General features: G+C 41.5%; 1 protein-coding gene across 1 annotated transcript in view; it reads right to left on the bottom strand.

Annotated features, from left to right (window-relative positions):
• Positions 1 to 10,679: 10,679 nt before the first annotated feature.
• BMP5 (bone morphogenetic protein 5) overlaps positions 10,680 to 25,006 on the bottom strand; it is a 75,157-nt gene continuing 60,830 nt past the window's right edge. Inside the window, exons 6-8 of the mRNA XM_077308646.1 lie at positions 24,157 to 24,233; positions 18,067 to 18,177; positions 10,680 to 12,409 (exon numbers count right to left, since the gene is read on the bottom strand). Coding sequence (XP_077164761.1) covers positions 12,260 to 12,409; positions 18,067 to 18,177; positions 24,157 to 24,233 — 338 coding nt within the window. The 3' untranslated portion in view covers positions 10,680 to 12,259. The remainder of the gene's footprint in view (positions 12,410 to 18,066; positions 18,178 to 24,156; positions 24,234 to 25,006) is intronic.

Raw genomic sequence — 25,006 nt, 5'->3', positions numbered from 1 at the left:
TGGGGCCTCCAGGGGTGGGCAGGAACTTTTGCCATATAGCCAGCCCCCAGGAATGCCACAGTGGAGGTGTACATCCTAGCACTCATTGTGTCCCTGGGTACAACAGGCTTTGTCTCTAGTACCTTATAATACCTATAAAAATCACAGAGCATGTGAAAAGCTGACTACCCCAATCTGGCTTCCCAGTAACATAGCTTCCATGTAGAGGCTGACCTCCTAGACTGGGTCCCCTATTTCTTCAGCATATGAAAAAGACTGTGCATACACTCAGAAGGCTGGCACTGCCATCTAGTGGCTGGAGGAACTTCTGGCTCCCCAGACAAGTTATTAGCACTATCAAATATAACTGCACCCCCCATCTATTACATAAAGGAGATCTTTGTGCAGATCTTTATGGTCCTCTTCCCCATTCAGAAAACAAGGCACAAAGGAAAATATCAACAAGAAAGTTTGCAGGGATACGTACATATTCTGAACCTTGAAAAAAGGCTTCTTTAGAAGATTTCCCAGATACAGATGCAGACTGCATATTCTTGTGTTGTCAACCAAATATTTGTGTTTGTTTCACTCTGTGATCATAAATATTTAAAATTTCCCTCCTAAGATAGTTTGTGGGTCTCTTTCAGACAGCCTTTGCAATTCATTTTGGTGGTTGGTTGCTAATGGGTTTTTTGTGTCATTTCATACACAACTGTTTTAGAAACAGATTTTATTTACCTTTGCATAAAAAGCCACTTGTGTCCATTTAGTAAAGGATGATTGAGCCATTCTTAACATAAACTTCTGTTTCCACCTCTCCTTTGTACTTCTGAATCACTGTGGTATGTTATGTAATAGTGCTGTGCCCCACCCCAGTATTTTGCACCATACCATCTTCCTCTAACTTTTTAAATGTGAAGTAAGTTCTACATTGAGCACTATAGTGCTAGACTAATATTGCAGTTTAGTTCTATGGAGGCACCATTGAGATGCTTTTATACAACTGAGATATACTCAGAAGCACTATATTGGCCTAGTACTATAGGAATCAACTTAGAATATTCCCCCCCCCCAAAAAATTGAGGAAAATCACATAGTGATAAAGGGGAGGGGGAAAAATGCAGCATTGTTTGAAATGGCCCGACCACTTCAGAAATGTCTCATAAGTGGGATGGAATTCACTGTATGAGCCCTCAGCCCCTGTGTCACTTTACTCAGAACTGGACCAACAACACATAACATCCGGTTTAGATTAGTAATGTGAAAGGGACGATACTAAAGCTGGTGAGAAAGAAGCATGAACCAAATTCCAAGCGTGCAAAGCTCAGGGGCCCACCTTGAAGAAGTGTGTTCTTTTTGGATTTGGATTTTGGAAGGATGGAATGTAAATACAAATGTATCCTTATTATTAAAATCAATTAACAGTTAGTGGATTAGATACAGACTGAATGAAAAAAATTGTATAAAACTTCAGGATTGTTAGCCAAGAGTAGTAGGGTTTCCAAATCTGGGTAGGAAATGCCAAAGATTTGGGGATACAGCCTAGAGATACCAGACTCTCGATCCATCAAAGGGATATAATGCCATAGAGTCTACCCCCCCCCCAGCAGCCATTTTCTCTGAGGAAACACATTTCTGTGGTCTGGAGATCAATTGTAATGCAGGGAGAGCTCCAAGCCCCACCTGGGGGTTTTCAACCTTAAAATGTAGCTAAAAAAAGAAATTATGTTACAAAATCTAAGAGTGCAAAAAGGGTAAAAGACTGCAAAATATTTCATGACTGAAAACTCTATGTAATTCAAACGACTTAAGCTATGAGATGAACATCACACATACATGTTATGCACTGAAACAAGAAACTTAAGACTCATGAGCACAGTTTAAGTCAATTTCTACATTACTAAAATATGAAATATCTGTTATCTGAAGAATATGTACAGTGCCCTAAAGTGCCTTATTTGGACTCATAATTTGATTTAACTCTACTCTTTCTTTCTTTCTTTCTTTCTTTCTTTCTTTCTTTCTTTCTTTCTTTATTTATTTATTTATTTATTTATTTATTTATTTATTTATTTATTTATTTATTTATTTATTTATTTAACATTTATATGGTTTGGATCCATACTCAAAATGTATCACAACTGTGTATCCTCTAAGGGTGGACATAAATAAGGTTGCCACTATTTTTTACTCAAAGAGAATGGCTCACTAAACCTCAATATCCGGAAGAAATACAGTAGGTGAAACAAGTAAAAACAAAAACATATCTACTGAATTTCTGGCAGTGACAGGAGCCCCAGTAGAAAATAACTGTGGAAAGCTTAAATGTATGCAGACAAACAAATGCATGAAATTTTCAGTGTTTCTTTTACTGTTACATCACTTTAAGCATGATTTGCTGCCCAGTTCTCACTTTTGGTGCTCTTGTAGCATGACCCTCTCAAATTCAGATAGAGTAATTGATTTCCCGTTTAAGGCAGAAATATAGAATGACATCCCCATGTGGCAAGAGTATAAGAAATACCAGCCAGATCTGACTTACTCAACAGTGTTTCATCCTGATCCAGCAAAGGAATCTGTCTTCAGAATTATGAATAACTTGCCCTTCTGGATGTAAAACTTGCATAAGTGTACAAGTGCTATGGGACCATTTAAAAAGATTGTTGAACTACGTAGAGTCCTCTGCACACAGGGATCTTTGGAGTAGAGCCTGTGTGTTTGTGTCATTGACTCTCTGTGTGTCTTTGTGTGTGCGTGAGTGAGTAAGAGAGACATGGAACACCCACTTTCTGTTTGAAGCAAAGAGATCTAAGCAATCATTTATCCATAGTATAACTAGAATGATCAACACCTCACGGTGACCAGGAGAGTGTCTCTTTACCTGTGGCCCATCCCTGCCTTTTATGTAATTTGTAAAGCGTTTGTCCTAAGAAGCCTTGGCTGGATCAGACCCAAGATTCCTCCCATCTAGTATTTGTTTCTAAGGGCAGCCAGACAGATGTCAAATTTACAAGCAAACCATGAAGACAACAGCCTTCCCTTGTTGCTTATCTACGACACGTGAAGTTACTTTCTACTGGCCTATCAAGGCCAATATTTCCTACTTGGACGGGAAGCAGCCGTCAGGCAAAGGCCTTTTTTATCACCTCGTATCTGATGTTTTTAACTAGAGCTACAGGGGCTTGAACCTTAAAACTACAGCATGCAAATCAGATTCTCTACCACCAACCACCACCATAACATCTGTTGCTTAAGAATACAGACTTTGCAGCTTCCATTTAGGAATCATGGCTATTAGCCGTTTGTACACACATCTTTTATGCATTGATTTGTCTAAACAATTTTAAAACATGTAAATGAATGGGCTTGTTATGATAATAGTAAATTAACCAGGTATCATGGTAGCAGATCTTTATGGAATCTACTGGCAGACAGTTTAATTGGGTAACCCTAAATAGTATTATTTAGGTATTATGAGATATATTATCTGGAATATAGTCTGTTTATTTATAATGGTACAGTCTAAAGAAACTTACAATGCCAGCCTAAGAATTTTCCTGGCAGGGTTGCTCCATCAGATACAATGGAACTTCTGAACTGACCAGATGGCTCCGGATCGTTCCCTTGGGTAATTCTCACTTATTGAAATAAATGGAATGAAAAATTGTTAAAAAGCATAAAATTCATGGAATTTAGGCATGTCTAACCAAGTAGATGGTAACTGCTGTCTTCAGCTCAAAAGTGAGTAATAGGTTACTGGTACGACCAGTCAAAGTTTAAAGAAAATCAATAAAATATAGGAATGTTTTCATTGTAATTTTTTCCTCCAAACCATCCACGTACTGCCCTTTGATGAACCCAGTTTAAAGGCCAATGACCATAAACATTCCTGAATAATGATAGTCTTCATTAACAAACTTCTGTCAGCTGCATAGGGAAAATATGTCCAGACTTGAAGTTTTCACATAGCTTAGGGGAATAGAAAAAATAAACTTTGTTGCTAGATGAATACGATTCTACGGTCAGTAGTGTGTGTGTGCGCGCATTACTTCAGATCCATGTAGAAGTTAGGCTGCTAACCATTAGTGTCATGATTGTTTTTACATTTTTTACATTTTTGGCTCTTCTAAGTAAAATCCTTGTATGTCCTGTTTCAATAATCTAGTGCTAATCAGATAGATTCCTCACATCTTTTGTTTCTTTGTTTCAATGCTTATGTATGCATTCTTTGCACAAGAGGATCAGGTCTTGAAATAAATATGTAGGAGCTCAACATATAGAAGGGACTGTCTGCATCCATGAGAAAATCTCTGGTTCATGGTACCTCCTGGACCAGTTCATCCACCCAGAAAATCAGATGTTGGCAGAGTGATTGTAAAGCTCAGATTGCTGGTTTTATGTCATAATATTGATCATCCCTCCTGTAACACTTTGGAGCAGCTTTATTTTATATCTATTTTTATTTTGATGGAGGAGCTGTGGCTTAATGGCTGTGTTTCTGCTCGGCAGGGGAAAGGTCCCAGGGTCAACTCCCAGCATCTCCAGTTGAAAGACCTCCGTTTGAGACCCTGGAGAGCTGCTTCCAGACTGAGCAGACCTGTGGTCTCTGATTCAGTATAAGGTAGCATCATGTGTGTGTGTCCCTATGAGTATAAATGGACTAATGTAACCAGATTTTTATGGATGCCCACTAGAAACTGTATCTGAACAGGGGGATCATGTTATAGTACAGTGGAATACATGAATGGTCTGGTTTATCCTTGGGAATAATTAATTAATTAATTAATTCAATTTATTGTTTCCACTTATTGCTTCATCGTGCTTCCACTTCAAGTGGGGTCCGAGAGTGGTAGTTAAGAAATTCAATTCAAAAAAATAAATAAAATGCTCATCCCATCTTTGCAGGCAAAGTTGTGGAGGGATTTAAAGGCAGTGGGGCTCATGACCTAATCCGCTGTTTAGTGGGTTCTGTCCTGCCTTTCTCAGGCAGCAGAGATGCTGCTGTCTGTGAAGGGAGGGAAACAGAAGCATGTGCACTCAAAGGCCTGAAACTTTTCAGATTTGGCCCCATTGAGTTGGCCAAATCGGAAAGGTGGAGGGTATTTGTGCATTTTGGATTCAGCTGAATTGTTTCCATACCTTTTTGTGGCGTGTGTACATGCCTAAGTGAAAGTGTGCTGAAATGGTGTGCAGCCACAGCAGAGAAGCATGCACATACACCCTGTCAACCCAAGGGACCAAGCCCTATGAAGATAGGTTGAGGGACTTGGGAATGTTCAGCCTGGAGAAAAGGAGGTTGAGAGGGGACATGATAGCCCTCTTTAAGTATTTGAAAGGTTGTCACTTGGAGGAGGGCAGGATGCTGTTTCTGCTGGCTGCAGAGGAGAGGACACGCAGTAATGGGTTTAAACTTCAAGTACAACGATATAGGCTAGATATCAGGAAAAAAATGTCACAGTCAGAATAGTTCAGCAGTGGAATAGGCTGCCTAAGGAGGTGGTGAGCTGCCCCTCACTGGCAGTCCTCAAGCAAAGGTTGGATACACACTTTTCTTGGATGCTTTAGGATGCTTAGGGCTGATCCTGCCTAGAGCAGGGGGTTGGACTAGATGGCCTGTATGGCCCTTTCCAACTCTATGATTCTATGAAAATGACTGTGTCATCTCAATGATTGATTTTGTTTCCTCCCACGTCCAATAGAAGGGAGCAAAGTTGATTATTTAAATGACTAGCAGCCATGTTAAGGTAGCAGCAGGACACACTATCTGTCCCTTGACAGTCAAATTCCTGAACCAAACCAGACAAAGGTCTTTAAAATAATTGGGGGAGGCACCTCCCCTGAAGATTGGTTCAGGAGGCACAAACTGGGGCATTTTTATGGGAAATTTGGCTTGTGCCCCAGTTCATGCCCAACCTTATTCAAGGCTAACCACTTCCTTGTGGCCTCAGTTTTTGTGAGTAAGGGCACATTTAATCACAAGCATCTTCCAAGGTGAATTTTGGCTCATGAAAGCAGATGCTGCAGCAGTCTTTGATGTGCCAAGACTGTTGAACAATCAAAGCATTTTGATAGACATACTTGCTGGCTTGCCTGACTTCATTTGCCAATAACATGCTTATCAGTGTACACAATTCTGTATTCAAAATTAGGGATGTGTGATTCAGCTCAGATAAGCCTGAAAAACTCAAATCAATTCTGCAAGCTAAATTGCAACCCCCGTTAGTTCTAATGGGCCAAATCAAAGAAGCCCAAAACAATTGGGTCCTGATTTGAATTATTGAGGGAATCAGTCTTTCCCCCCCAGCAGACCTACCTCAGGCTATGGAGACACCACCAAATGGATCAGGGGTGGGTAGACACGGAGATGACATATCAGCCGCATGCATGTTCTCCCCAACCCTGCTGAGACTGGCTACAGGCTAAAGTCAGGCAGGGTGGGATGGAGCTGAAATGTAAGTCCCATTCCTGGCTTCCCTGATCCTGCTGAGACTGGCTCAGTAGGCCCCAAGCAGGTCTGCTGGCCTTCCCACACAGCCTGAGCTGTGCTGGCAGAGGCTCATGGGAATTGTAGTCCATGGACATCTGGAGGACCGCAGTTTGACTACCCTTGGTTTATGGTATTACATAGGAAGTTTCCAAGCTACATGGGCTTTTGTTCAGGAGGTTTCCTCAGTCCTCTGGGGGGACAGAGAAGCTACTGGGGAAAAGGGAAGATGGAAATTATGCACTTCCGTGAACTCCTATCATTCATCTAAATAAGATCCAGCTCATAGCTATGGCTGAAAGTGGTATTTCCAGAGACGTAACAATTCCTGGTGCTATAGTTATTTTTGTATCACTCACCTAAACTCCTTAAAATCATACACTGAGGAACCTTTGATACTATGTGTGAGTCCAGCTAAAGGACCTGGAAATAGGGGGAAGCTGTTTCATGGAATCCTGGCCTTGTATCAGGAAACTATGGAGCAGAAGTAAACATTACGTCTCATCTACTGACCATGAAGTCACAGTACACTCAGTTATGAAAAGTAATTTATAAATGATGCCTACATATTACCAGCACTTTGTGTTCAACTTAAAAAAAAAAGAAAAAATTTGACGCTATGCCGTACCTTCTGCTGAATGCAGCAAATAAAGTTCTAATTTTAAAGGAGAGATGTTTTCAGTTCATGGGGAAAGCTAGGCAGAAATACTTCATCTTTTTTTTTCAAAAGTGTGATATTAGAATGCTGCAGCTGCTGGAGATTCTTGGGAGAGTCAAGACTAGCAAATTAACTTGCCTTTCACCGATTATAATTATTCTTGTCCCAAGGTGTTTACATTTCTGCTGTCAACTCTGTGCATTAGCACTAGGTTAATGTGCAAGCCATACATTAAATTATGCCCTGCATAAATCTTTTCATTAGACATCAACCCCCTTCTTCCTATTTCCTGAGACTAACCTTTGATCTTCCAATCAACAACAAAAATAATTACCATCCCTGGGCAACCTGGGTTTATCCCTATCACAGCTGCACAGCTGGAGACAGATGTTCATTCTTCCATGGCTAAACTCTAAAGGGTATTCTGCCATCATTTATAGCATACTTGTTATTAATCAGTCTCCATGTTGCAAATGCCACATTAAATGCATTCGGAATTTTAAACAGTAATGAATCATCAAGAGAGGGGGGAAGAAAGGCAGGAAAAATAGGGAAATGATCCTGAAATTTTAATTCTGCTCCTCAGAAACGTGTAAATTCCTCTGTTAAGATTAATTACTTAGAAACTGATTTGTTCCCTATTATTGTACAGTTAATTTGTCATTTAGGTTGCTACATCTGTGAGTCAGTGCCTGGCCCAAACTCACCTAAGGCGGTGGTCCCCAACCACCGGGCCATGGCCCGGTGCCGGGCCGCGAAGGCCCTGGCACTGGGCCGCGGCTCCCTCTCCCCCCTCCCCCCGCAGTAAGAAACTTCCAGGCCGCAAGCTAATTGGCTGCAAATGCAGCCGAGTAGCTTGCGGACCAGCAAGCTTCTTTTTGTGGGAGGGGGGGAGAGGGAAGCAGGGCCGCGCATGCGCAATGTGCATGCGTGGCCGCAAACACGCATGCACAGCAGTTTCGCGCATGTGCACATGCATGGGAGGGTCGTGCATGGCGCAAACACGCATGTGTGGCCCTGCTTCCTTATCCCCCCTCCCACAAAAAGAAGCTTGCCGGGACGCACATCAGGATGTCACTGAATGTTGGCTGGGCTTCCTGGCTACTTCCAGTAAATGCCCTCCATCCCCTGCAGATTGCCAGAAAGGACCTGGAAACCCTAATGGATCAACCAGTTTGCCTTGGAGTCAAAACAAACATGTATAATGCAGATCACAATGCAATCAATGAAATAATAAAGCCAGCTGGTCTATTCTGGAGTGCCTTCAATTAGGTTGAAGGCACTCCAAAACTAATAAGTCTTTATATTCTTCCTATAACGCCTGAAAAGAAGGCAACAAGTGTACCCCTTTTTCTCTGGGTTCCATCTAACCCAGGGGTAGTCAAACTGCGGCCCTCCAGATGTCCATGGACTACAATTCCCATGAGCCCCTGCCAGCAAATTGTGGTCCATGGACATCTGGAGGGCCGCAGTTTGACTACCCTTGATCTAACCTAACCTTTGGAAAAGCAGGTTCCTTCAGTGAGATCCTTCCAGGTTTTCCCAGGTCACTGGGATGGTTGAAAGACAAGCAACATACCATGTGACACATACATATATGTAAACCTTCCCCATGGTTTTGTCATCTGGCAGGGGGTAAGATCGGCTGTTTAGGGTTGCTCTTCATATTGGAAAAAGAGAAAGGAGATCTGGTTGGCAATCAGGTTGACTTCATTATTGCATAAAATAAAAGCTTCAAAATGTTTGTGCAGGCTAAGCATCTGACCAATTTTGTGAATCCAGGCTGTGAAAACTGCCGTGAGAAAGTGCAGAATACAAATATATCATAAACGCCTAGCAATTCTGTGCTTCGCGGAGTAACACAGGCAAGAGGATGGGCTCCTGCCCTGAGGAGCAAGATGGAAGTAAAAGAAAATATACACTGTGGGAGTTGGCCATAAAATGGTACATTAGCCACTGGTGACTCAACCGTCTAGCTAATCTATTTGTACTAAAGGTGGAAGTTTACATTTTGTTTATTTTTCTTCTGAATGAAAAGGTTTCTAATTTGACAGAGGTTTTAGCCCTTTTCACGAGGTTACAATGGAGCTACTGAAAGCTAATGAGAGCCCCTCTTTGCTATGCCGTGTCAGGCATTCCACACCAAGAGTCTCTAAGGCAGGCAGCTTTATTCCACTTGGACGAATCAGGAGGCTCCATAGCGGCAATAAAATGGTGGGATTTGAGCTAAATTGATGCACGCCAATTAGGATGTGTCCTTCAAAGTACAACTAGCTCTACAATCATGTTACAGGTGCTATAATGTACATTTCATTGGTTTCTTTGGGAATGTCATTAGGAATCTGCCTTGGTCCCCAAGGAGTCTGAAAGCTTAAACACATTAAACAAGATCAAGACAATTCTCTGAAGAATTTTTGCATCGAAATATAATGTTCTTGGCCATTTACTTGCAAGAAAACATTGTGCCAGTAGTTTTCAAACTGACAGGAACCTGGAAAGAGTTTTTATTAGCTACTAGGAAAAGAGATATGCTTGCATGCATGTGCAACAAAAACTACTTAGGTGTATAGCAATGCAGACCTTCGGAGAATGTAGAAATACTGGTGCCAGTTTCCTTCCAATCAGAAGCATGATAGCAATCAAACTGAGGGTATTTCCCCTCCCCCCCACACCAGCTTTCTCCATGTAGATTTTCAATGATATGCTTTTAATGGTTTATAATAATGCTGCTGCCGAAGATGATCATTCCTAGGGTCAGAATAAATTTTGACAGATTGCAATGCTTGCTTCTAGTCCTAGGCAAACCCAAATATCTAAATGTCCTTTACTGTCTCAGATTATATATAGCTGAAGACAGACTGTTGCCCCCACTCCTCTTTATTTACATTCCCCCCCTTTATGTTCATATTTTCACCCTTTTTCCTCCTCTTTCCCATCCATGTGACAGAAGCACGGAATGAAAGAAGAGCTGTTTTTCCATCAGAACTTACAATATTGCCTTTGCGGCATTCTAAACATCAAGAACCCTGCAAGGTGCATTCTCGATGGAAGGATGTTTCCTAGGGCTCCTGAGATCCTTTAAAGAAGCAATGTTTAAATTTCTGCTTCTTATCTGATTGTTGCCATTACATCCACACCCACAGCCAGGTATGTGGGCTTGCACCTAGTCAGGAGCAAGATATGGAAAGGCCACTTGTCTCAGAAGAAGTGCCACTGAAATTCTTAAATTCAGAATTGAGCTTCTATTTAAATACCTATTATTTTGTGGTTTGTGGGGTGCAAAATAATTGATGATCAAGAGTTTGAAAAATTCAGAAATCTAGATTAGGGGTGGTCAACCTGTGGTCCCCCAAATGTTCATGAACTGCAATTCCCATGAGCCCCTACCAGCGTTTGCTGGCAGGGGGTCATGGGAATTGTAGTCCATGAACATCTGGAGGACCACAGGTTGACTACCCCTGATCTAGATGACAATGACTGCAATAAGGGGCTATTTGTTCTCAGAATAAAGTGAAGCTGATGCTTTCCTAGAAGAGGAACCAGAAACAAGAGGCAAGCTAATATTACACATTTATTAGATTAAAATATATAATTATATTTCGACAAGATGTTTCAAAGAATAATATAATCTTCAATTACATACACTCAAAATGGTACACCTTTATTCAAAAATATATTACTTAATGTACCAAAAATACATTTTCAAACTTTATTTAAAATAAATTCAGTTCCAAACATCACAATTTCCCATCTATCTAAATTACAAACAAATACAACTTCCCCTTATAAATGTGTACCAAATTTATAATTATTCCAAATGTTCTCAAAATTTAATTCATAGGAGATATCTATATTAATATATATTACAATACATGACTTGGAGTTTCGCCATGGCTTTGTGAAAATTAGTATTAGATCTTTTAAAAAACTGCAATGATAACTTTTCTCTTTGACAAAAAGAAACCCTAGCAGAAGTTACAGATTTCCACAGATTTAACAACAAATAATTAAATGTAACAATGTAACAATGTTTCTGATGGTATTAAAAAGTTAATGATTTCTCCCCTGTAACTACTTACAGCTGACCATGTTATTATGCTACTGCATATATCTCCTTCCCACACTGCCATACACACACACACATCCACACACACAGGTCTTATTAAATAATGCTTGAATAAGAGATTATAAGATCCGAGGACTAAGTAAATGGACATTCTTCTTCACTTAAATAACACTCGGTTTGAATTGCTTGAGGATATCTCAGATTGCTCTGCTTCGTCTCCATTTCATGACCCTAACTTAAGAATGGACTGGGAGCCTGGCTCATCCATTTATTTCGGTCTATCGAGACAAACGGATCAGTTGCAGTAGCGTTACAGATATCAGACCAATGACATTCACTTGAGGTAAGAAGGTTGTACTATATTCCCCCCTCCCGCCCCCCAAAACTGTTAAGTTGCAAGATTATGGGCACAGCAGCAGACTCCCAAAGATTTCAGCCTCCAGCAGGACTGGCAATCCACAAGCAAAGCAACCTGGCTCCTACTGTTACACCAATTCTGCTAAAGAAAACAGCTCTACCAATTACGTGCAATCTTTCAGCCTCTAGGTCCGAAACTACCATTTATTTATATAAACGCAGTTCAACATTTTACTTTATCTAATGGAGTAGAACTTCTAAAAGGAGAATTGTGTTTAGCTAAGCATTTTTTTAGCCGTTTCTCAGTGCCTTTTCTAAATAAATAGTCTGCCAGAGTTTTCATTGGCACAATGTAGCCAAATGTATTCAATTTCCTTTAACAATATAAAACAGTCACTGGAGTTCTGGGATTTCGAAGTTAAAAAAGAGAGGGAGAGAACTATACAAAGCTTTTATTTTTTTTTTTAATGAAATAAGTCTGCATGATTAACTGAAGACGCACCAAGAGAAACCAATATAATAGACTGTTTGAAATGCCATCCATATAAAAAGAAACTATATACCTTTAAATAAATAAAAGCTACTATGTACACAACACTGTACATCAAATAAGCAGTGACATAAACTGGAAAATGTTTCCTTATGGAAAGGTGATAATGTCGCCTCTTTTTGTTGCTCAGACAATCTCTGACATCTCCTGTTTTACAAACGGATTCTAGTGGCAACCACATGATCGCACCACCATGTTTCTGTACTTTTTCAAAATGACGTTGGAGCTGTCGTCGAAGTAGAGCACAGAGATGGCATTCAGTTTTGTAGGGGCACAACAAGGCTTAGGAACGTGATCAGGAAACATTAAGTGGACCTGGGAGACAAAAGGAAAAGAGAGAGTCAATACCCTGAGCCAGGGATGGCCTACTAGTTGGACAACTTGACTGGGACTGGGGGAGGTCTGGGTTCAAATGTCCCTTGTGCAATAAAGCTCAGTGGGTGACCTGGGTCCAGTTGCTGTTTCTCACTAGCCTTTCTGACATGAAATGGAGGAGAAGAAAGCCATTGGATGCCCCCCTGAGCTCCTTGGAGGAAGGGTGAGATTTAAAATGATAGATAAATTAAGGCCTTGGTTGCACCGGCAATAATATTGGTCTCCCATATTTCTGCAAGTGGCAGAAATGAATATTCACTACTTTTGATACTTTAGTAGAAGTTTTTACAAATAAATAGTAATTAGATCAAACAACCATTGGGAATGATAAAATATTGAAGCTGGGTCAGGAGACCTGGGTTCAAACTCTCCAGTGAGGTCATTAATCTAACTTGCCCTGGGAAAGTCATTTTCTTGTAACCTAACATGGCCCCCAGCCAAGCCCCCATTAGCCTCCATCCTGTGCCTGGCCAGTAGCACCTTAATGGCCAGGTTTGTTAGAGTACTGGAGGCAGGATGAGTTGGTTTTAATGTTTTACATTTTAATGTTATATGGTTTTTATTTGTTGATGTAAGCCGACCCAAGACCCTTTGGAGAAGGACGGCATATAAATTTGAAGATAAATAAATTCTGCATAGTGAAGTACCTGGAGATTTTGGGGCGAAGCTGGGGGTGGCAGGGTTTGGGGAAGCGGCAACGCCACAGCAGGGTCTAAGGTAATGCGTCCAGTGTCAAAAGTAGCCATTTTCTTCAGTCTCCAGATGGGACCTGGGGATCTCCCAAAATTACAGCTCATCTCCAGGGGACAGAAATCAGTTCCCCTGAAGCAATGAATGCTATAGGTTTGTACCCTACTGATGTCTCTGCTCTCCCCTGGCTCCACCTCCAAATCTCCAGGAATTTCCCAACTTGGAGGGACAACCCTGCCGCCTCCCTCCACCAGTGGCCAGGGAGTAAGTACCTGGCAACCCTAAAGAGGACTGAGCCCTGTTGTCTGGAGACCACTTGTAATCCCAGCAGATCTCCAGGTACCACCTGATGGTTGGCATCCCTACACTACCGTCTTCCCTAAGCTATAAAAATAGTTGCTCATATCACGAGTTTTTCTCTGTGAAACATAGAGAAAGAAAAGAAAATTTCCCAGCCATCCTTCCCTACAACTTAACGTCTCGACTGTCTAGTATTCACCTTCTTCCCCTTACAGCTTATTAGACAGACTATATCCTTGTGCAGGAGACTGAATCCAAAAACGGATGTCTCTTATAAGCGAGCACTCAGTATTCAAGTAATCATTTAGCATTCATCAAGAGAGGAATAAAACTAGAGCACAAATGTGCTGCTTTCTTCTTGAAAGAAGGAGGGAAGTGGTCTTGGATAACCATAAGGAAGGCAACACTGAATGGCTTCCTGAAGTGAATGGGAGAGGTACTGGAAACATTTGAAAATGGGGAGAAATACAAGGCCTTTGTGCTTGAAAGCAGGTTAAAAATAATATTCCGCACATGTTGGGTGAGTTGAAAAGTGAGGAGGCCATAGAGGAGGGAGTTGTAATAGAAAGGACAAAAGATTATTAAAGCTTGTATTTTTTTTAAAGAAACTTCAGCAGTAATAAGTTTCATTTGTTTGGTAAGACTGTTAAAATCTGTTATAGCCATCTGCCCAGCAGTGATATAAGACTGCAGGCTTTGCCAGAGAACACAGAAGAACAGGCAATCGGGAAACAGCTTTTATATAACTGCAACCATGAAGAGATCGTTGACTGTGAAGCAAACTTCTTGAAATGAACAATCGTAAATCCTAAAAATGCCGTTTAGTAAAAATTCAAATTAACTGACCTCACAGAGCTCCAATGACAGGGGAACTGGGGAAGCCATGCACACCACCCTTGCTCCGTGGAGAAAGGGTGGGATGAAAAATCAATAAATAACTGTACACCTCATAGCACCGTCCACTATCCAGGCGGGCTCAGAAATAAGGCCCTTTGTATTCACTCTCGCCTCTCCCTGGAAAGTGTTCCTACACTTCAGCCATGCCTGAGAAGTACTGTTGTATTGTAAGCAGACCATAGGAACTGTGGCAAGGGCTTCTGTTTCCCAAGTCTAATATTCTTCACTTATCATTTCAGAGTCTTAATTATGAAGGAGATGACTGTGTTTTGGATGTGCCTGACATACGAAAATTAAATAATTAGAAAGGAGAGAAATGTGACAAATGTTGATGAGTTATGAATGAATCCATTAAAGATGATAACTGAAAATATGTATTTTTCTGATCATATTTTCATCCTGCCTTTATCCCAAGGAGCTCTGGGTTATGTCAGATGATCCTCCCCTCGTCCATTCGTTCCCTCACAACAAACTTGTGAGATAGGCAAACAGCCTCCCCAGGTCCAGTCAAACCACAGTGACTTCCTATTTAGGTTTACCAATTACCATTTAAATATCTAAATCTAATAAATAATATTATCAGAGACAGAAGGTTGAATTAGGCTGAAAACAGGGAAATTAACAAAAGCCCCTGAAGTGTTGGGGGGGGGGGTGTTATGCAAAGATTTCTTTTTTGTCATAAGAGCCTCTATTTTATTTATTTTGTGGCAAGTGTTCTACATAAAATGAAGCATACGTGGATTCATAACATACACCACTGGAAACATCTGTTTGTTAGAATCCCCAAGGCCATCTCTCATGCAGCACTCAGGCGCACAAAAACAGTCTTCTTGTAACAAGCCAGCCTTGTTTGGAAATTCCCCAAGACTGGGCTTTTTCTGAGCATCATCAAGAAAAGGACTGGGCTATTTCCTAATCCAAATGTATTTATCAGGGCTCACAAGGCAGTAGGCATAAAAAAACATTAAGCCAGGGGCATCAGACATATGGCCCAGGCCATATAGGTCTGTTTTTTGGCCCACAAACAAAGAGGAAGGTGGTGGTGGGATCAGCAAGAACAGCAAAAAGACCGACATCAGGTTGGCTGGCTGAAGGGTCCTTCCCTCCCTTCCTCTCTCAGTTGGTCCAGGCTGGACATGTGCAGCCTTCATCCCCTCTCCTCCTGTCAGAGGTGGGGGGGGGGTCACTGCCTCCCTGTCAGTGTGCTTACTCACTGGACCTCCCCTTTGTTTCAGCAGCAGAAGCCACCTCCTTCGCCACTAACATCATCACCACCACCTTCATCTCTGTTCTCCTCTCTTGATCTTGCTCTGCCACAATGCCAGAGAAGTGGCCCTTTGGGAGGACGAAAGGAAGAAGAAGAAGAGAAGGAGGCAGTCATTGCGTGTGAAGGTGGTTGTGGTGAGGGAGCTGCTGATAGAAATAAGCATTAGGCGAAGTGTAGGAATGGAAATGCCAGAGTGTATCTCTGGAGGGAGAGGCACAGAAAAGAAGGGTTGAAGGGCTTGCAATGGTGTATGTGATGGGAAGCAAGGAGTGAGGGAAGGTGCTGAGGGGTTTGGTTGGGGGAGGATGGCATGCAAGAGCAGAGGTGTAGTTCAAGGCTAAACAGAAATCTTGAGCCACCTTAAAGAATTACTGAGATTTTGTTCCAACATTTTTATTTTCTAGGCATCTGTACTTTGTTTTTCTCCCCAAACAGGGACCCAAAACAATTTACAAGTATCATTCTCTCCATCTAAGTTTTTGTTCTCACAACAACTGTGCAGGGTACATTAGGCTGAGAAGATGACTGGTCCAAAGTCACCCAGCAACTTCCATGGCAGAATGGGGCTTATGAACTTGGGTCTCCCAGCTAAGTCCCCATGCTCAAACCTCAGCACCATGAGAGTGGGGGGGGGGGGGTTGTGGAAGATCAGGACTGAAGTACAAGGAAAGGAGTTTTCAGTGGGATCAGATTTAAGATTTGGATGAGAGTGGATTGGTGTGGATGAATCACACAGAGGTAGTGGGAGAAAAGAACTGATATAGGAGTTCTGGTCTTTAACAGCTGCCTTGGTCAATCTGTGGGACATTCATGATAGTTATGCTGGATTTAGCAAGTGTTGAGGGTGGTGGCTCCAGTTTCTTGGGGAGCTGAATGTGTACATTATGGGATGGATCTCTTTAATTTCCTCTTCACTCGCGGAAATGCTTCCAGGATTGCATAGAAAAAGGTTGCTGATATAGTGTAGTTGAGGAGTGTATCTTCAGAGAAGGAAGAATCCTGGGATTCCTTGTGCTGGGGGAGGGGAATAGACAGGAAAAGTTTTTCTAAAGTGGGAGGTGTACTCAAGGCAGTTGTGAATTTCCTGCATTCTGCTGGGACTAGATGAACCTGGAGGTCCCTTCCAACTCTATGATTCTAAGGCAGATTAGGCAAAGTGAGTCAGTACAGTAGACAAAATGAGACATTCACACTGCTCCTCACCTACCAATAAAACTGCAGGTATTGGAGGGCTGCCATATGAAGGATAAGCTTTCTGAAGTTGGCATTAGCTAATTGTATCAATTTTTAGATCTGAATTACCCCCCAATTTAAAGGTTTTGTTTCTGTGTTTGGAACAATGTATTACAGCTCTTTTATGTGATAAATGTCAATAACTCAAAAGTATGTGGTCAGCTTACAGGTCTACATCTCAATAGCACATTCAAGGATGCTACAGCACAGAAATTGACTCCAGATTTCAATGCAATAATTCAGAGCAAGAGGTACTCATTATCAAAGACTGTTAAATAAATGAAATGCTATAAGAGTGTTAGCGTTTTAAGCTTGTTTGTTTTTTGAATTTAAAAAAATATCATTAATTGGGTTTGCCTGTGTCTTTTATAAAGATTCTATCTGTGGTACCTAGCACACATGGCCCGGTCTGACAAAGTGACATTCATGTCAGCTTGACACTTCTGATTTAAACAAGTAAACACACAATTAAAATGCAGTTAAAATATGAAATTAAATGAAAAACACATGTACAAACAACATTAGAAGGCAGGCCAACAACTTTCACTGGGTATATGCCAGATGAACTGAATATACAGTTTTTTCCTCAATCTATCTCCCTCCCCCATTAATCCGAACATTTGCATAATATAAAGGGGCTTCTGAATGTTCCTTTCCCTTGAATGACAAATTACCAAGGCACATGCAAGAAATTATAGAAACCTTATGGATTCTTTGAACATATATTGTTGTATAGATGTAGTCTTGTGTGGGCTTACCACATTATTCTCTACACCTCTGCTTGATCCTCCCAACAACAGCATCCTCTCCCCAAAACAGGGACTTTGTGAAGTAGGTGGTGCTGAGAGAGTCCTGAGAGAACTGTAGCTGGCCCAAAGTCACCCATCAGGGTCCATATGGAGGAATGTGGAATCAAATCCAGTTCTCTAGATCAGAGTTCAATACTCTTAACCCGTTCACTGTGCTGACTGAGAGAATGTGTTTATCCTAAGATCATGCAGCAAAATTCCATGGCAGATCAGGGGTTCAAACTCAGATTTCCAAGGCCCTAGTTCCACTGTACCCGCTCTCTCCCGATTTCCCTCAATTTCTGTTCTAAAATCTCACTGAAATCTTTAAGATAAGGGGCTTCTGTTATACGATCCAGTTGCACAAGCCTTCCTAAAACATCCCTGGATATCAGCCATGCTATTTATAGAAACATACATACCAGAGTCTGCACTATGGCATGGTTTGTAGCATTCATGTGGGCATTAAGAGGAAATGAACATTCTCCATCACAATAAAATGCCGCATAACCCTCTGGAGCTATAATCCAATCCTGAAAAAGAAACACTCAATGTTTAGGTGCAAGCTTAATACTTTCCACTTAAAATTATTTCCTAACTGGTGGACAGGGGAAATTTGTGAAAATCCTGGCCCAAATTGTTATGTCTCTCTCTCTCATACACACACACATATACACATACCATTTGGCAAAGAACTAATGAAAACAGAATTCAGATGAGAAATGTATAGTTTACAACTAAGCCAAATTTAGCGGAAGGGGGGGGCAGTCAGCAAATACACATGTATAAGGAGAAATGTAGAAAGCTAACTTTGAAAACTGGCCACCTTCTGCATCCATAGCCTAGTCATCTGTACAGTTGTATTTGAGCTAAGTGTGGAGTTTTCTTTTTCACCAGCTCCTTTTCCTCCATCAGGTTCCCCATACATATTTCCTGTGCAGCAGGTAAGATTTGCAAGGGAACATCTGCCCTCTGCATTTCTCCTACAAAGTGTACGTGACTTCTACATTTTACAGTAGTTGAGCAACAGCCAAGAATTACAGAGCTGGGATGCCACACATTTACACAGAGGAAAACTGTTATGAGTCTTTGCTCACTAACAGAATTAGTTCAAGGGGATTGTTATGATCAAGAGGGAAGGTGTAATGGGCTAGCCCAGTCTCATCTGATCTGGGAAGCAAAGTAGAGTTGGTATTTGGATGGGAGACTACCAAGGAGGACTGTGCAGGGCAGGGGTAGTCATACTGCGGCCATCCAGATGTCCATGGACTACAATTCTCATGAGCCCCTGCCAGCGAATGCTGGCAGTGGCTCATGGGAATTGTAGTCCATGGACATCTGGAGGGCAGCAGTTTGACTACCCCTGGTGTAGGGGAAGGCAATCGTGAACCACCTCTGGTTCTCACATGCCTTGAAAGCCCTTCCCTGCGGTCGCCATAAATCAATTTGATTTGACAGATCCTTCCATCCTTCTGAGGTCGGTAAAATGAGTACCCAGCTTGCTGGGGGTAAACGGTAATGACTGGGGAAGGCACTGGCAAACCACCCCATATTGAGTCTGCCATGAAAACACTAGAGGGCGTCACCCCAAGGGTCAGACATGACCTGGTGCTTGCACAGGGGATACCACCTTTATGTATACATTGCTATGATAAAAATCATGAAAAAAGGCTGAAATAGACGAACCCTGAGTGCCAACAGAGTATGATAAAGTTAAAGGTGAATGCAGAACTACTTCTTGAATTTGACCTTAAGCCACAGGAATAAACCTGTAGCCTTTCTAGCAAAGTTCTTCAGCTCCCGTTCCTGATTTGACACATCCAAATAATTCATGGTGGCACATCTGCTTCCACCGTTGTTCCCAGCCAGGAAATACCATTGTTTGTTATGCTGCTTTGGTAGCGTGCATCATGCAAAAACAGATCCACTGGCACAGAAAGTGAGCTCGTCAATGCTCCATCTCACTGTTAGCCCATGCAAGCAACCCCACTGGAGGTTCAGTGGTTTAAAACCTGGATTCAGCACCTTAGTGCTTGACTTTCCTCTGTAAAGACCACTCTGCATTCAACTGGGAGGAGGGGAGGGCAGGTCTAATCCAGCACTTTCAGTATAGACAAGTCACAGTGACTGTTTGATTGCCAGGTGGTCTATACCGAAAAGGTTAGTGATAAAACCGTATATAGTAAAATATAAACAATTTATTATTAGAGCTCAAAATATTTAAAAGCCATAAAAGAATATTTTATCTATTGGGCACAGATAATGTATCTTGGTGTGTATACCACTAATGCCAACAAGTTCCAATCTACAGCATTTCAGCCATACTGATATTCCTCAATGGCCAATATAAAAGATACACACAGTTGTACATTTTTAAAAAATCAGTTTTCGACAGGGAGTTAAATGCCTGTGGGCAACAGAAATAATGAGAAATTAGCATTGCTGTTATCCTTATTCAATTGTATAAATTCTAATGATATTATTTGGAACTTGTTGGCATTAGTGATATACACACTGAGATGTTTTATATGTGCCCAATAGATAAGATATTATTTATGGTTTTAAACCTTTTGAGCTCTAATAATAAATTGTTTCTATTTTTCTATATATGGTTTTATCGCTAACTTTTGTGGTTCTCACCTGTTTTCCAGGTTGGGTTTTTGTTTCCCGTTATACTCTTTGCTGGTTTATACCAAAAACCTAGGGAAATAATTGGGGGTGGGGATAGCCTTGTAGAGTATTGAGAATTGCCAGAACAGCAGCAAAATATGCATGCTACAGACACGATTATCTCAGGGGGAGGGGAATCACCTGGGCCCTTGAAGTGGTTCCTTGAGTGAACATTCTTTGGCTCTGAGTGGAAGGATTTTGTATTCCCAGCCCACCTGGTGTTAAAACACCTTTTTATCATTTAAATTATAACAAAACCTGACAGCTTGAATACCATAAACAACAGCATTAAGGCACCCTGGGGAGCCACATGCCTCTCCGGGGATAATTACTAGTGCTATGGATGAATATAAATTTTTAAGATGGATGCAGCAGCACAGAAAACAGCTGGCACACAGGTTCAGTTGCAACTGAATCATAAACACAGCCCTTAAGTCAGACCTTTTGACTTCAGTGCTACAGATCCTATATTTTTAACAATTACTGGATAGGCACTAGAAATCAGGGAGTATTCTCAAATCAATAAATATACAGCATTCAGTCTTGTAGCATCCTGCAATACAAAAAAGCTACAGGAAACCGTCACAACAGTAGCCTCCCATGATTTATAGCATGGGAATGTATAGGAACTCATATTGAAACAGGAAACACATTGGTTCTCCAGGTCAACAGGTGGGAAAACTGGAAAATAAAAATCAGGAAATGAAACAGTTTATACTAAAACAGAATGAAATACCTGGAAAAGCAGAGATGACATTATCTTAAAGAAGAAAATGTGACTGGGAGAAAAGTATGGTATAGATTAGTGGGCAACTGATATTGATTAGGTTAGAAGCACAGCCAACAGATACTCAAGCAGACTATAAGGAGGAAGCACACACAAACACGCACACACACACACACACATATACATACATACATACATACATACATACATACATACATACATACATACATACATACATACACAGAGAGAGAGAGAGAGAGAGAGAGAGAGAGATGTATTTACACAGAGTGTCATCAAATTGTGTGATTCACTTCCAGAGACTATAATAATGGCCACAGCTTTAAAGGGGGATTCCATGGACTCATGAGGGATAGGTCTGTCAGGGGCAACTAGCCATGAGAGGGGAACTTCCGTATTCAAAGGCACCAAACCCCTAAATCCCAGAGCCAGGAAGAACCTTCAAGGGAAGGTCTTGGCCTCTCTGCCCTGCTGTTGGCCCTCCAGAGGAACTGGTTAGCCACTGTGTAAGACAGCTTGCTGAACTAGATGGACCACTGGTCTAATCCAGCAAGGCTTCTGTTGTGTCCTTACATTTTTCCTGACAACTGATTAGACTGGAACAGCAACACTGGGGAAATAAAAGGGAAAGGCTGCAACAGGCAGTACCTGTCCGGGCCTGTCCAGACTTCACTTCCAGTCTGCGCCCCAATCAGGATGTTCACAGCATATCCTGACTGGTTACGCCCATCCCCACCAACCTGGCAGCAGGAATTCTGGCATGATAGAGGCCAGTGTGCCCCTGCCTGCCACCATGGGTGGATGGGCTGTGGAGGGACGGCCCCGTTGGGGGTGGCGAGGATGGAGATGGGGCTGGCCGCCACTTGCACCCGCCCATTCAAACCTCGCCGCCGCTTCCGTGGCCCTCACCAGGTCTCTGGGGGCTGGCACTGAGGGGTACTGGCCTGCTACGGCTGGGTGGTGAGGGAGCGCCCACTGCCAGCCACCTCCACCCACCACCTGCCACCCAAGCTCCATTGCAGACCTCATTCTGGGGGCTCGCAGTGAGAGGCGATATCCATCTTCTGATTGGCTGGGAGGGAGGGCAGACTGGCTGCTGCCTCCCCCCGCCGCCTCCCTCCCAGGCCCACTAGTGCCCATTGCATCCCTGAATGCAACAGACTTGCGGGCTAGTGCATCCATAATTCTGTTTTCTACATCTCAATGATTTTTATTTTACCTGTAGGGCTGATAACTAATTATACTGAATTTAAATAAGGAAACAAACACATTTCAAAAATGGATGCCAGTATTGAGTATTGTCCATGGCTGGAGACTTGCAAAGATGCAGGATCTGTAGAATCTGCAGACGGAAGCTCAGTAAAATGCTGGCATTTTCTGGTAAATGACTGTGCTCATGTAATTCCATACATTCCCAGTGCTCAGTCATGTTTACAGGGAATTTGCTCTCGTTCTGTATTGTCTTTGCTTGCCTTCAATGATGTTTCCCTCAATGACTAACTTATCTCTGATTGGCTGGAACCTCTTTAGGGAGATAATGCGGTGCTGGAACCAGCAATATCAAAGTGAAACAACAGCTTCAATCATAACTGACAAAGGCTAAATAAGGTGCTTTATGGGAGCCTCATGAGCCTCTTGTGGCGCAGAGTGGTAAGGCAGTGATATGCTGTCTGGAGCTGTCTGCCCATGAGGCTGGGAGTTCAATCCCAGCAGCCGGCTCAAGGTTGACTCAGCCTTCCATCCTTCTGAGGTCGGTAAAATGAGTACCCAGCTTGCTGGGGGGTAAACGGTAATGACTGGGGAAGGCACTGGCAAACCACCCCGTATTGAGTCTGCCATGAAAACGCTAGAGGGCGTCACCCCAAGGGTCAGACATGACTCGGTGCTTGCACAGGGGATACCTTTACCTTTACCTTTATGGGAGCCTCTTCAATCAGAAGCAAACCTGGACATCTTAAAGAACATTTTGTATGTAACCCTGGACTCACTAGAGGAAATAAAAGAGTTGGGGTGGTCCTTGCTGACAAGTGGGATCTGAATCTAGAGCTTTCAGTGCTTTGGGCTATATTTTTCTGTCCTTTGCAATTTTCGAAAAACTTCAGATGTACCAAATAGTGTGTTATTAAAATTAGCTGAAAAACTATTGATTGTATTACTATAACCAGCATGGAGCAACCTCATTGCTTCTAGATGTTTTTTTTCTAAAACTTTCTTTTATTAAATTGTATTATATATAACAGACAAGAAAGATAGAAAATAAGTATGAGATATATTAAACATAATGAAACCCCAGTCAAGTTTTCTGGTCCCCTAACCCCGTTATTTCCTTCTGTATTTATCAAGAAAGTCAATGTTTTTTAATTGGGATCCTCTGCTAAATTACTTTTGGAGACTTTCCTTCTCTCCAATACAAAATGCAAAAAACAGATCAGTTAATGGAACAAGTTTACTCTTTTTTCATTTTTAGTATTTATAAATATATATTGCTTTCTTTTACTTCTTTAATTTTTTTAAATTTAAAATTGTGACATATTCACAACAACAGAAGGACCGGAGGAGGGGAGAAAAGAGTGGTTCCCTCCCCCTTTTTCCAATTTCTTGCTACTAGAAGTTTGGCTGCTGTTAATTCTGTGATTTCAGGGACTGTTTCATTCTCAGAAACACTCCAAAGAAATTATTTGAGCTGTAGGGGAATGGAGTAACCTACAATTTTATTGATAGGGTATGAAAGTTTTCCCCCATGTGGTCAAAGGTTCTATCTGGGTAGTAATTCTCAAACTTTCTTACATCATGTTCTTGAGTGATGGCCCATATTTCTATGCTACCAAGCTATCTGCAGTGTATCTCACCCAGCTCACATGTTCTGCATCCTCACTCCTAATTTAGCATCCCCACCCTCAGAGGCACAATCCATTTTAGGGTTCTGGCCTATAGTTACCATGCAATCAGTTAAACACCTGTTCTAAGAAGTTGGTCAAGGATTCTATTGAAGAAATCTTCTGTGTTTCAAGCATCAGTTGCTGCTAGGTAAACATCATCAAACACACACACAGAGACACACACAGAGCATAAATATCAAAACTGATCATATTCCTACCTCCCACCCCAGGTCTCGGAAGCTCACGTAGAGTTCATGTTTTTTACAGGCCTGCTTCTGCTCACTTGTGCTATAATCTGGTGAAATAAAAGAAGCGCATTATAAATACTTGTTTATCTTTAAGAATTCATTGTTTTCTACCATAGATGCCATAAACATATTGACATGAATAAATTAAGAATAATAGTTTCATTTCCACAGCAGCTAGGCCTAGATCACTGAGATGGCATAACCATGTAAATTTCAGAATCCATAAATTCTCTCTTTGATATAGATTCAGGTGGGAAGCTGGGCTGGTTTGAAGCAATAGAACAAAGTTTGAGTCCAGTGGCACTTTAAGATCAACAAAGTGTAATTCTGGGTCTATGTTTCCATATGTATGCACACGAAAGCTTATGCTCAGAATTAAACTTTGTTGATCTTAAAGGTGCCACTGGACTCAAACTTTGTTCTCAGTCTATGATGAAATATGCACAGACTTAAAGATTATATATAATGCATTTGAGGCTACTGCTTGTCATACTGACTGTTTTATTTATTTATATTTATATTTATTTGGAGTGCCAGTTCTGCTAATATTATTAGAGGAACACTGGAAGAATAATATTGTGCCCATCAAATCTGGAGCAGAAAAGAGTCTCAGTTATAAACGTTATATAATTTCAAGTGTAGTTTAAATAAATACACCAATAAAATACACCATTTATTCAAACCTTAACCATATTTTTTTTTGCTACTTGCAAGGCTATTAGTTAATGATCTTCCTTAGGCAAACACCTCATCAGTAAGCATTTGCCAGCCCAAAGAGTGTGTTTAGCATGTAAACAGTAGAGATGCTGCAAATTTCTCA

Source organism: Paroedura picta, chromosome 1, assembly GCF_049243985.1.
Source record: "Paroedura picta isolate Pp20150507F chromosome 1, Ppicta_v3.0, whole genome shotgun sequence".
Taxonomy (NCBI): Eukaryota; Metazoa; Chordata; class Lepidosauria; order Squamata; family Gekkonidae; genus Paroedura; species Paroedura picta.
Note: the sequence above shows the minus strand (reverse complement) of the source record. Positions and strands in the feature narration are given on the sequence as shown.